The sequence below is a fragment of the Cetorhinus maximus genome, chromosome 17 (genome assembly GCF_964194155.1).
Source record: "Cetorhinus maximus chromosome 17, sCetMax3.hap1.1, whole genome shotgun sequence".
Classification (NCBI taxonomy): domain Eukaryota; kingdom Metazoa; phylum Chordata; class Chondrichthyes; order Lamniformes; family Cetorhinidae; genus Cetorhinus; species Cetorhinus maximus.
In genome coordinates this window covers 39,135,152-39,149,198 of record NC_135895.1, presented here as the reverse complement: position 1 = coordinate 39,149,198, position 14,047 = coordinate 39,135,152, and the positions used below count along the sequence as shown (strand labels likewise).

General features: G+C 48.1%; 1 protein-coding gene across 3 annotated transcripts in view; it reads left to right on the top strand.

Moving 5' to 3' along the window:
- LOC144692336 (peroxiredoxin-1-like) overlaps positions 1–14,047 on the top strand; it is an 82,830-nt gene that overhangs the window by 41,206 nt on the left and 27,577 nt on the right. For all 3 annotated transcript variants that reach the window (XM_078561057.1, XM_078561059.1, XM_078561060.1), the window contains one exon: positions 417–539. In XM_078561057.1, the coding sequence (XP_078417183.1) occupies positions 417–539 (123 nt within the window). The remainder of the gene's footprint in view (positions 1–416; positions 540–14,047) is intronic.

The window sequence follows — 14,047 nt, the reverse complement described above, 5'->3', positions numbered from 1 at the left end:
GAGATAAATGTATATGTTTAATTGTATAGCTAATTTTTATGCAGAAAAAATATTTATATCATGTTACAGGGGGTCATGGAGTCTTTATAAGAAGGGGGAGAGGCCTCAGAAGCAAAAAGGTTGAGATCCCTGATCTAGGCAACACTTCAGTGCAATACTAAGGCTCCATATCAGGAGCAGACCCTCAAAATGTTAACCGTACAGACCTCTGATGGTATCTGACCTATTGTAACATCATTCAAACAACCAAAGCAAATGCATTGAAGTGGACGTTAAAATGATCAAATAGCATTTTTTTCTGTATTTTTTCATTTTAGCAAATGAGCCTCACTTTATTGTACATATGTTCTATGTGCTTGTTAGATTCAGTTTTAATATTGAATTCAAGTTAAAGGTAATTTTGTTGTGTTTCATAGGATCAACACGCCAAGAAAGCAAGGTGGACTCGGTCCAACAAAAGTCCCTTTAGTGTCAGACCTCCGTCGTACCATCTGTGTAGATTATGGTATCTTAAAAGACGACGAAGGTGTTGCTTTCCGGTTAGTATATCAAAAGAATAAAATGTAGGGTAGAATGGAAGCTCACTATTAGAGTTAGATTGGTAAAGTGCTGACCCAGAAATGAAAGCTAATATTTCTCTTGAGGCACAGAAGCTTTGGTTTAAGTCTGAGAAGGCAAAATAGGACACAGGTCTCGATTTTAACCACTTCTGACAGACAGAAATAGTTGGGCAAGGGGTTAAAGTTAAAAATCAAAATATGGCCTCTGACCCTCTACATTTTCAGCCACCATGATATTAACAGCTTTGATTGAGGCCCTTGACAAGGCTCCTACTAAAACGCAGGTCGAGACCTATTTAAGATGCAGAAGTCGTAGCCTGATGACATCCCATACTGTCTGTTGCCCAGCAGCGAAATTATGGCTGGAGGAGCTGTCAAGCCATAAACAGCCAATGTAGGTTTTAGACAGTTCAGTTTGTTTGAACTTTTATGGGTCAGGAGGTGTAGGAATGCTTCCCTCAAGGTGTCCTTGGGTCTCTTGGTTGGCAAAGGAAATTTTCGGTCTAGCTCTGAACGCAAAGAAAATCACCAGGCCTAGCTTCCCTCCAATCACAAATTAGGTGAAAGCTATATTTTAGTTCTACATAAAGCATTATTTTCTGCTTCGGAGACTAAGTGCAATGGCGGGCAGGAAAGTTGGCACGGCTCCCGCTGGCTGGTGGGGGTGGTAGCCGTGCCTGACCGTTCACTTTTCACCTTATTATGTATGCATAAACAAGCATCTCGTTGTATCTTGTGGCAGGGCAGGGTAAAATTCGTCTGCCCTGCCATTACCTCATCGGGTCAAAGTTCCGGGCACCATATTTAAACGGCACCTGGACACACACATTCACTCTCTGTAGCCCAGGACTTGTCATGGCAAACACCAGAATGGTCCCAAAAAGAAGCAAACCATCTGCCCCAAAGTTCAGCGACAGGTGCCTGAAGAGACTCCTCCAGGCAGTCCAGAATCTGCAGGATGTCCTCTACCCCTGTAATAGGAGCTGGAGGTCCGCCAGACTTACAATGCAGGCTTGGAAGGAGGTCACCAGAGAAGTCAGCGTCTGCGGGCCTTAGAAGAGGACCGCTATCCAGTGCAGGAAGAGGATGAATGATCTCATCCGCTTTGCCAGATAAGGCCATTAAACTTTCGCAGGGTTACAGTTCACAGGGATCTCACACACCACCAGCACAAGGGACATCACTGCTGATTCTCTCACACACACTTTAACATTGTCACTTCTTGTGACATCCTGCACAAGTCGCATCTTCAGCCCATACTCAGCACACATAGCAGGCATGCAGGCTTATCATCTGCTTTTGCATCCGGCCTGCTCACAATCTGTCCATCTGTCTTTATGTAGGACAAGACTGCCAACAAGAGGGAGGGATCCCCGACAGGAGGAGGTTACCGAACCTCAGGCCACTCACCCACTTTGAGGATCAGGCAGCAGAGCTGACTCGCGAGGACAGGGACCGCTCCTGCACCAAAGGCGAGGTCGGTGTCTCCCATCAAGTCAGTCCATCCAGTAGTCTTCGCAAACCCACCGACACTGTGAGTGCTATTTAATGGAGGTGTTTCTCCAGCCAATCATTAATTATCTCTGCTGTATTACAGCCATGAGCAAGAAAATGCCACGGCAAGCTGCCAGCCGGCCCATCAGCTCCAGCCCCCAGAGTATCTCGAAAGAGGAGGTTGAGGGAGCATCCCAAGAAGACCCATCATTGCGTTCACCTGCACCCTCCACCAGCGCAGAGACACACACCTCAGTGGGACCTAGTTTGAGAGCAGGCTCGGGGTCACCATCTGGTCAGCACAGCATAGAAACGAGTCCACAGCAGGTGGAAGCAGTGATTACCAAGGTTTCCGACACTCGGTGGACGGCTAGAGGCCAGGCTCCTGCTGAGTCCGAATCTGATGATGAGCCTCTGGAATTGGCCCTCAAAGAAATGTTGGAACTTCAAAGACAGGCAGGGCTACAGCAGGCAGGGTTGTCAGAGGCCATAACGAGATTAAAACAGAGGACATGTCGTTCTACGTTCTGTCTGATGATGTGCCACCGACATGCGAGTGCATAGAGGTCACCATTAGAAGGGTGGCATCCGCCCTGGAGATCCTGTTTGTGCTGGATATGCGCTCGGTCCTGCACACCATTGCTGTAGCCATCAGTGGCTAGGTGAGAGGGTGATGGGGCATCTCAACTCCCTCCAGGAGCCCATCCTCCTCATGGAATCAGGGAGGGGTCCTCGGACACCTATAGGGGGAGGAACGTCAGCGAGACACCCCGGGGCAATCCACCCAGGACTCTCCAAGGCTATCTAGCCGTTCCAAATCCCCTTTGTAACCCCAGCAACTCCAGCTGCTCAGGCCAAGGAGGGTGCACCTGCCCTACAGCAGGAGGCCCAAAGCAGGTCAGAGCCCCCCAGGCCTCAGGCCTCCAGAGGCTGTCTGCCACGATAATCACAAACAACAAGGCATAGGGGTCAGCAGGCTACCTCCACCTCTGCTGCGGATATTGGGGATGTACCTAGACATAGCAGTAGGGTAAGGAAAATTAAGAAATAATGAGAGCACAATGGTGGCATGGGTGCTCACTCACTGTATTTGCTTTGTGCATTTGTAAGTATATTTTGCTTTCCTGAAAGCCTCATCTAGTGAATGGCTCTTCTGTTCGATGCAAAGCTCCAAAGTCATCCAGATGCCCTCAACTCCTCACTTTTTTCTCATCTCAGTTCAGTAAGTTGCCTTTATGTCCACAGAAGCAACATGAACAAAGCCAATTGCTCTATCAACATGGTGATTGGACAATTCATATGTAAGACTTGCGTCAGAAGATCATATCACGTGGCCTCATAAGTATAGATTTTGCATTTTTGTTTATTCTCTTAATGCTGCTGCACTGAAGCCTGTTCTTTGTTGATGTTATAGGTTTTAATGGTGACCTGCACTGGAGTCATTCCAACCTGGTGCATTTTTCACTGGCCTCCATGTAATGTCTGTCAATTTTGGATATGGGTTACAGTTGAAATAATAATCAGGGATCTTAGCTGTTCATGGTGGCCTGCAGCATGGCGTCATGACTGCATTTACGGCTAAACATTACTCCTACAATAGTTCCCATTTCCACCTTGTTACAATCCTTGGTCAGACCCCAGGACGTGGGGGGAGATCTGATTAGGGACCAATAATGTTTTGTTTAAAGTAGATAAAGGTTGAGATTCAAGATACCTGCTTTTGGAATAAAGCCACACGATTCCACAGATTTTGAACAAACAAAAACAAACTTTAACATACAAGTTCAGAATGATAAAACAATTTACAGTATGTATCTTATACTGTAACATTCATGGTAAGTATGTGGTACATGTGAATTAATAGACGAACTGTGGTTGAACACACCACATTACAGAGTAAATGTCAGATGCAATCAAGAGTTCATTGATTTCTCAAGAACCCAGTAATCTCGTTGAAACTCTGTCTGACGAGGGATTCCCAGCTTCACCTTCGAAGATCTCTCCTTGGAATTTTCTTCAAAATTTGCTTGCAATTGGGCAGCTTTAACAAAGGTCCACCTCACATGGCTTCAGCTGTGCCTTCCGAGATTCCTTCTCCCTGGATTTCACAACATAGTGCTCAACATAGCTCACAAGCACTCTTTCAGATCTACGGCTCCAAAGGGGTACCTTTGCCCCAATGGCCCTCTTTACATAAAGTCTGCTCCCCATAGCTCTTACTTTATCTTAACTTTACTGGAACCTGTTTCTGTCCCTTTTGTCTTTTATGACACTTGTTGGCTGGCAAACTGCCTGAAACTGACTGCTCACCTCCCAGCGTTTCACTCTTGTCTCCTGGCTGTATGCAGCTATATATAGCTCTCAGGGCTTCCCCTGAGCCTTCTTCAATTACCAGAGCTTCCCCTGAGCCCTCTTCTCACCCCCTCAGAGCTAACAGCAGCACTTTGGTTGCATGGACCTTCTTACCCTTGCCCCTGACTCTCCCAAAACTGACCCACTGCCAACTACTGTTCACTGACCTTTGAACTGATCTGGGAATCTATCAAAACACCCTGAGAGGGTCCCACCCTTGTTACTAGGCAGGAACCAATGTAACAAGCATTGGAACATTCTGTACCTTAAATGTTACAATTTCTACAGACTGCTAATTTAACACCCAGGGACACAAATGAATTGAATTCATTACAACCTGTAGCAACAAACCTAGCTAGCACTTGTCTACTAGACGGCCACAGATACGTGTGTGTCTAGTCTCATAATGCTGGCCTATTACATGTGCCGATGCTGGTTTGTACCTGAAGGTCTGGCTAGCGTGGCTTGACAGAGCCTGTGCTAGCTCTCAGAAGGACAGTCAACATGGTTATCTGATTGTGAGAGTGCCATCAGTGTCTTAGGCTTCCTTGTGTATATCCTCATCTGCTAGAATGCAAATGTGGAGGCCTTTAATGGGATGAAGCAAAGCTCCAGTACATCTGCTGTGTGTTCTTTATTATCAACGTAGTTACTAAATAATGCTTAAATGCGGCGTCAAGACTGACTGGGCCACCCACCCCCAGATGCCAAGGCAATGCTGGATGTGAACTTGGGAAGCTCCAGATGAAGGCTGAGCCATGAGTGCTTGTCAGTGATCAGATGATGGTGCTGTTGAAGCTCTCCCTTCTCTCCCTTGGGCACATGAAGGTAACCTAACTCGCAGGCTCGTATCCATGATTGACAGGTCACAGCACCTAAAAGAATGACCTTATGCTGGGGACTCAATATGAGGATGAAGCCAGAACGTCATTCTTGCATGAGCGATGGCTCATGGAGAGATGCTGCAATCCGGCTTCAGATCTGTTCTCAGGCGGTAAAGCGAGAACCAGTGATTGTCCTCCTTGAGGCCCCTTGCAGCACTCCAGGCATACCGCCATGAGTGCACTGATGTTTGCAGTGCTGTTTCTGCCTCTTGAAGGCTGCTGTAGGCAGTAAGATGTTGGTGTGATGATTGAAATGACTGTACCATGTCTACTTCACAATGAGCGCTGTTGACACTCATCCCATTATAGAATGGCCACATGCTCTACAGCTTGCCCAGCCTTCCAAGGATGAAGCCATCGTCATGCAAGATTGTGACTACTCATTCTGAGATTGATGTCCTTCATGGCGATGTTGAGGATAGCAAAGAAGGTGTTAATGTCTACCCTGCATTGAGGGGACACGTGAAATGGGTTTATATGAGCTAGTCATCTTCATCGTCCTGGAACCTTGTTGCTGTGAGAGTCTCATGGGCACAGTTGCCATGCTTTGGCCTCTTTCTGTGCAGTGTTAACATCCTTGCCCTCTTCGAGGTCATGCCTTTCAATGTCCTCATTGGAGAAGACATGCAGCTCCTCCATCTCTCCATCTGGCAACTCATTCCCCCTTTGGAGCGCCAGATTGTGTGGAGCACAGTGAATCATGATGATTCAGGAGATCCTCTGGGGAGAGTACTGGAGAGCGCTGCCTGACCAGTGCAGATATCTGAAATGTGTCTTCAGCATGCCAATGGTCTGCTCAAACAGGGAGCATGTTGCAGAATGTGCTATACTGTAGCTCTTCTCTGAAGCACTTTGTGGCTGCTGAATGGGTGTTATTAGCCACGTCTTTTGAGGATAGCCTTTATCACCGATGAGCAAACCCTGAATGCACTTTGGGTCCTTGATGATCTGTGGCACCTGCGAGTGACTCAAGATGGAAGATCCATGCAAGCTCCCAGGGTACATGCATAATCTGCTTTTGGTGATCACAGATCAGTTGCACGTTGAGAGAGTGGAAGCCTTTACTAATGATGAATCATTGTGGCCGTTGCCAGGGTACTCTTAATGCCACGTGTGCAGTTGATGGCACCCTGCACCTGTGCAAAGCCGGAGATCGCTGCAAATCCCACTGTTCTGGCAGCCTGGCTAGCTTCATCCAGGGAGAACTGGGTGTAATTGTGTGCCTTGCTGAATAGTGCTTTGGTGATCTTTCTTTTACATTTATGAGCGGAGGTTTGTGATATTCTGTAGAGGTCCCCACTGGAGTCCTGGAATGAGCCGTTCACATAACAGTTGAGTGCGGCAGTCACCTTTAGAGCCACTGGCAATGGATGGCTTCCCAGTCAAGGCAGCATCAAATCCTCCTGAAGAATGAGACAAATGTGAGCCATCACATCCCTTGACAAGTGAAGGTGTCTCTCGTACACCTGCAAGTATGAGAAGTGTCTTTAGTACACCTTGAGTCATGCCAGGTCTCTCCTCAGCTCCTGTGCCTTCATGGGGCCCTGCTGGCCCATGTTCCTTAGGGTGAAGCTCTTCCCTTTGCCCTGCCTGACGGCAACAGGTCCTTCTCCTCCTCAGTTACATGAAAGCCATGAAGAAGGCAGCATTGCCTGCTGCCTGTGTTCTGTACTCCTCCTTGTATCTGTAGAAAAATAGTTCAGAGACATTATTAAACCTTATCCTGCAATTATCACCTTCCATCGCCAAGCTAGGGAGTCATTGTGAAGCCCTTGGGCTGCCCTCATTCTAGACATTCCATCCCCAGATACTCCCTTGCAGCTGTAGCCTTAAGGATCACTGGTAGTACACATACACACACCACGCCCCAGGCATGACAGCGCATTCACAGAGGTTTGGATCTGGATGAGTACAGCCAGGCGCTATCAGCCTCAGTTAGGGCACTGTCAAGCTGCCACCCTTGGAGCAGACTAGAGCCCAACCTTGTTAATTACTAATTACACTACTAATGTAGTGACTGTAATTGTTGAGCTTTGTAAAGCCACAACTGGTCAGCTGCAATGTGTAGGGTTGTTTGGAGTATTTTGCATATGTATTCTAGTGTAGCCCCTTAATAGTTGGATACTTCTGATCTTTGCATGTTCCTTTGAGAGGGACAAATGGTCAGTCATACCCAAAGTACATTTGGCCCCAAGCTCTAATTGATTCTCGCAGGGATGCACACCATGAGTTAAGGTGCCCAAATCCTTCATTTGGCATTTGAGTCCTCCTAACATGTCTCAGCTGAGCCTTGCTCTCCATGTCCTGAAGCAGAAATTAATAGGGTGCCTCTTCAATCGGCCCAAAAGTGCAGTAGTCAACTCCTCCCACAAGCTCTCAGAGCCCTCCCCTAGTTCCAAGGTTATTTTTCAGTTACGTCCTTACATTGACTGTGCTGCACTGCTGCTACTATGAGACCAACTTCCAACTATTCCCCAGCTGCCCTGTCACCATCCAGGTCCCTCCTATCATCCTGGAAGAGCATCATGTACAGGTTTCCCTCCCTCCGATCACTCTCATGCCTCCCCCTTTAACCCTGGAGCCCATTATTGTTCTAATAGATATCCCTGCCTTCCCCCGCCCCCAAAACGTTTTTTGTGGATGTCCCCATGCCCCGTGTTGATCTCTCCCCCTCCGCATCTTGAGGCCCTATGCAGTGATGTACCGAGACTAGCCCTCATGAGACCATTGAATGTCCCTTCTTACCAGTTTCCCATTTACAGGCTGCAGATGCCTGACTGATTGTGCCATCTGCTGCCCTGTGGCTTGGTCCCCCAGGACCTAAATGTGTGAGGGACTGACCAAGCCATGCTGTGCACAACCAACACAGCACAGACAGGCCCAACCATCCCTGGACTGGGACAAAGACATGCGTGCCAGGCATAGTCTTGTAACATGGTCTGCACTGCCCCAGGATTGCCTTTAATTTCTGGCCCAAACTACATGGTGCGCACTGCTTCAGACTTATCCCACCTCATCCTTTAACCTCCCTCTCAGCCCAGTTATGTGTCTCTGTGCACCACTTCCCTCGTCTGCGGTAGCCACCACCACTCCCAGTCAAGTGTGCCTTCTACCCCTTCCCTTGTCTCGGGTCCAGTCATCCCCCCACCCTCAGTGAAGTGTGTGCCTTCCACCCCCCACTTCCTTCTGGCCTTGTGTGAGCAGCTTTGGCACAGAGTTGGAGCTGCCTGTGAGAACAGTGCATTGAAAGGTAGGTGAACGCTTGCATGCAAGTCTTGAAGTTGCATATGAAGTGCAGTTTGCCAGGTGCATGCCAGTTATATCTGGTCGTGAATCAGACAAGTCTAATTATATGCTGGCAGGGCGATTAGATTGGGAGTGCGCACATGATTCCGGTGAGCTGGGTTTTTAATGAGAATTCTTGAGATGCAAAGACATGCAAATGGGGTTCTTGACATGGTGCAGCAGGAAACCCGACCCGCCATGAAAGTCCGGAGGGAAAAATTGCAATTTGTTTTCCCGCTGGCAGAAAACTGACTTTTGGCCGCACGCTGAATTTTCCGGTCCTGCCCACCGAGATGCACACTGCTGGCGGGACCAAAAAATCCTGCCCATAGACAAAATTCTGAATGCATCCACACCATCGGTGCTAAGAGGGCAGTAGGGCTTGTCACCAAGCCAGCGTAGAGTATAGAGCTTCACTCACTCACTCAGCCTTCAAAGCCATCTCGAAAGCAGACCAAAAAGACTCCTTTTTATGGGTGTCATCAAGTCACCTAGAATTATCAAGTCATGCCACCTGCACGTAACTTACACTGGCATTGAATGTGAATTCCTTTAACCTGAGGACTGCAGAACAATGCTGCAAGAAGTTCCTCATCTTCAGCAGAGCAGGCTACATGCATCATCATTTTCTTCCTTGCCTACCCTTGGCACTAGCAAAGTTTTCTGTCTCTTAAAGCAAGGTTTCCATAAATCATTCTTCATAATGCTCTACCCTTAATGGGGACAGCAACTCAGCATCCTATAGCATGGCTACCTATATCTTGTATATAAAACCCTTTCTTCTACTTTTTAACAGCCTCATACCCCCATATCTCTTGTTTCATCTCTCCCTTGCTAATTGGTTACACACTCTTCAACTAGTAAAGTGAATACTGGTGAGATTATCATCTTACAGGACAATTGGCCCACAGTACTCAACATAGGTTGCCACTGAAGTGAGCTTCCCCAACCTTAAGTTTTGATGAAAAGGCCATGCAGCCTATTTGGAGGCTCTTAGTTCGCCTTGGGAAATGATGAACTCAGCGGAATCTTGCTGGTGCCATGTACTGACTGAGCAACTGCACTATTGCCCAGGCATTACCTCAAAGCACCACAGAGCCACAACCTGACACCTTTTGTTGCCTGGTTAATCCCAAGAGGGCAACGCGTTCCCACCCTTGGCTTCAACCCTTCTTTTCCTGCTGATCCGCTACTGCAGTGGGTGGCATAGGAGGAGAAAGAAGGTACTGAAGAAGTTCATGAGGACCAAGGTATCCTGGAGTTGCAGGTGCATGACACTAATCTCTTAGGATGGTAGCAAGTGCCAGGCCTCAAGCTGTCCAGCCCACCACCCCTGCCCCACCTTTGCATTTTACCATTGGAGTGGGTTAGGCAATACCAAACTGTGAAGGGGTAAGTTGCTATCAGACAAGCACCACTGCAGTCCCATGACCTTTTATAGATCATAGTAGTCAAGAAAACAGAAACACCAAGAATTAGGAGCAAGAGTTGGCAGTTTGGTCCTTTGAGCTTGCTCTGCCACTGGATAAGATCATGGCTGATCAGATTGTGGCCTCAACTCCATTTTCCTTTCTGCTCCCCCCCAACCTAACTTAGTCTTGAATATATTCAATGACCCAGCTTCAACTGCTCTCTGGAGAAGAGAATTCCACAAACTAATGACCTTCTGAGAAAAAAATTACACCTCATCTCTGTTTTAAATTGGAGACCCATAATGTTTAAACTGTGTCCCCTAGTTCTAGACTCCCCCCACAAGGGGAAACATCCACCCTGTCAAGTCGCATCAGGATATTATATGTTTCAATCAGATCACCTCTCATTCTTCTAAACCCCAATGGGAATAGGCCCAAACTGTTCAACCTTTCCTCATAAGATAACCCCTTCATCCCAGGGATGAAGATGTGGTTGCTGTGGAACACCCAGATGTCCATGAGCACCCACATACTCCAGCTGCAACACATCACCTGCCCTACCAACTCTGTGATTTATTTAACTAATTAAGTTTAGAAATATCACTCAACAATTATCTGTAGTAGTATCAAGTGGTTTAACTAGTTAAGCTATAAATTTAATGCAACACTTACATCCCTAGTACCGGTTTACATTACTGCCCCCGTTTAGAGGGGAAGAAAAAACTTGGATTACTCACAATTACTCACCTATCTGCTCACCTAAATAATGCTTCCAGGTTTTGGACAAGCTGTTATCTTTGTATTTGTTAGTTTTTTGTGCTTAGCAAGACCATCTGTATTTATACTAGCTGAAATTCTACAGAGTTGAGTCAGCATTGCTGGCTGGTGAAACCAGCCCTAACCAGCTACCTAATTAACTACCTGTAGCTGCCTCTCCAGTAGGGGAGCTTGTTTATCTCTGACTAAGATTGAATGGAATTTTAACAGTAAACTGCAGTTAAATGCAAACTGGACTAGATTTTAAAAAGAGATTAACCGTTTAAATTCTTTCACTCACCAACCGAAGCTCATACTTCGGGACTTTGCTGGCATCCATCACCTGTGCACCCACCTCCCCCCCTCTCGCCCTTCATCCCTGCCTCTGACGATAGCAGATACCAGTCAACACACGATGTACGGCAGCTTCAGACTTTGATGGATTCTTGCTGGAATGCAATCCATTAGTCATGGAGCAATGCTCGTTTATTGGGTGTTGTCTTGAGCTTCACTCAGTGACTCCTTGGGGACCGTTCGTATATGTCATCCTGTTGCTTTGATATGAAAGCTTGATAGCAGCTTTAGTGGTAGCCCAGGCTGCGCAGAGGCTGGGTAAAGGAGGCAGGGTCATTGGGGAAAGGTGGAGCGGAGGCTGGGCAAGGGAGGCAGTGTCAGCCGGGAAGCATGCTGCGGTGGTTGAGAAAGGGAGGCAAGATCAGCGGGGAAGGGTGGAGTGTAGGCGGGGTGAGGGAGGCAGTGTCAGTGAGGAAAGATGGAGCGGAGACTGGGCAAAGGAGGCAGGGTCAGCAGGGAAGATTGGGAAGGTGTCTGGGGCAGGAAGCCAGACTGTCTGGGGCATGTTAGGCATGCCTTGGTGCCCTTGTAGGGCAGTGGATGGGCTTTCTGGGCAGTGAACTTCTTAGATGGGTCTGAAGGGCGGGGTTGGTGATGTCAAGTGTTTGGTCTAGGTGTTTAAATGAGGTATTGGGAGGCTGAGGGTACAGTGACTGTCAAGGTGGTGTTGGGTCAGGTAAGTTGGAAGCTTTGCGATCATGGGCAGGTAGTGAATAGTCTCATGGGTTCTTTGCAGAAAGTCATGGTACAGCTGGCCTTGAGAATGGGAGGGGCAATCTCAGAAGGGGCATGAGCACATTCATTGTTATGGGCTCAGCGGGGAGAGCAGGAATGACCACATAGATAATAATAGGGTCCAGGGTAATGAGGGAATATTGAAGGGTTATAAGAGGGAGAAGAATGACAAGGCGATGATTATGTAGGATGATCAGCGGGGGGAGCTTGGTGGGTAATGGCGGATGGTAGAAGATGATTGACTCGCAGGCAAGTGACTCTGAGAACATTATTGGACTCTGATGGGGCACCAAGTTCCACACTTTTACATGCCCACGACTATTGAAACAACTATTGATGGCAAGCTAGGAAACTTCCAAACAGTGCAGGTGAACATATATTTGCAAGTGCCAAAAGTCTATTAAGTGGTTGGACACCTGTGCCACCTCTGTGCCTTCAAAACTTCTTTATGTTTATTTCTCCTATTACTACATTTAGGTGCAGCTCTGAAAACAACAGTTGAGGTGGAGGCAGCCTGCTGACTGCTATGCCCCGTTGACTGTGATGACTTCAACAGCCGTCCTCTGGTGGCCTGAGGCTTAGAGGGCCCCAGTCCTCTAAGGATCACCTGCACAGGTGTAGGTGCACCCTCATTGGCCTGACATGCTGGAGGTGATGGGGACACTGGCAGAGGAGAGGTTGAGCTACAGGGTAACCTTGGAATGTACTGGGATGAAGTCCCTGGGGTGCCTCCTGGCGCTCCTCCCTGTTGTTGCGCCATGACATCTCCCTGACTCTTTGAGGAGATGGGATAGCTGGAGTGAGGTCAAGGTACCTTGTCTACTTCTCACCTAGCCACTGCTGCACTGCATCCATGGCAAGAGTGACAGAATGCAGGACTGAATACGTATCCGGTACCTACTGTGTGTTCTACTGAACCTGGGTGTCCAAGGTGGCTGCCTCCCTTTCCATGGAGGCAGCTAAGTGATAGCAGACAGAATGTGGACAGACTGCTCCGGCATTCGGTCCAGTCTGACATCTCTGCCTGGTGTTCCCCTACCTGTCTCTGCACCTCCAAGCCCAGAGGCTCGTCATCTGCAAGGGGCTCAGCAGGGGCCTGGTCCCCAGCAGTCCTCTTAGTGTCAGAGACCTCGGCTGTCACTTCCTCCCGTGTTTGTGATCTGCTCATCGGATTGTGACCCGAGTCTACTCTGGAATGTGCACCCACTGCGGTGAATGTATCTGGTGTGCTGGAGGGTGTAGGTGAATCCTGTGATGGTGCATCCTCTGAGGATTCTAAGTCATCAGAGGTGCTGGTAGAGGTGGAGCTGTGAGTGGACTGTTTTCTTTTCCTTCTTTCTTGCTGTATCGGCAGTAGAGAAGAGAAAGATTTAGTGGATGCCTAAGCAGGCTCCCTTATTAAAACAATGGGCGGAATTGTCTGGTCCCATTGGCGCGGGCATCATGGTGGGCAGGGGGGACAATATGGCAAGAAGGCCAAAAATCGGTTTTACACTGTTGTGAAACCAGGTTGCAACCATCTCCTCCACCCATCAATGGCAGGCCGCATTTCCCGCCGCCGCATGTTGGGAACTTAATTTCAATACTTTAGCATCTCATTATAAGTCCTGTTTGCTGGAATCACCCCCCTCGTCAAATTGACCACCCAAGTCGGCGTAACTTCAGAATAGTGTGCTTCATGACTGCCTTTAAAAGGTGTGCACTAGCAACCTGAACTTCGAGGGGAACTCGGAGGTGAGTGCACACATTCACTTGTGCAGCGCTGGCGAGCATCACCCATGGGACATCAAGGAAGAGGCGCCTGGCATTCACAGGGGGCACAAGCAAGTCGCTTTTTTGAGGCTGGCTTTCAGTGCAGTGCTGGGGTAAGGGCTTCAGTGTGGGTCAGGCCGGGAGGGGCAGGGGGCAAGGCAGCACAGACTGAAGGAAGGACACAAGTACATGCCGTTGGGAGTCGGAGTGTGGGAATTGGCTACGCACTTGGAAAAGCTTGTCAAAAGCGAGCATTCTTCCCCAGCTGAGACTATTCAGCTGCAGCTCCATTGACATGCTTGAAGTTGGGCCTCTGAAGCTTATTTGCTCACTCAAGCAACACAAAAGCATGAAAGTACCGCCAAATGCTCCAGAATGTTTCACCCCTTGGGCGTAGACTGCAAATTAATGGGTGTTTTAGGGGGCAGCAGAAAAATTAACGACTGGGCAAATTGTAGAATCC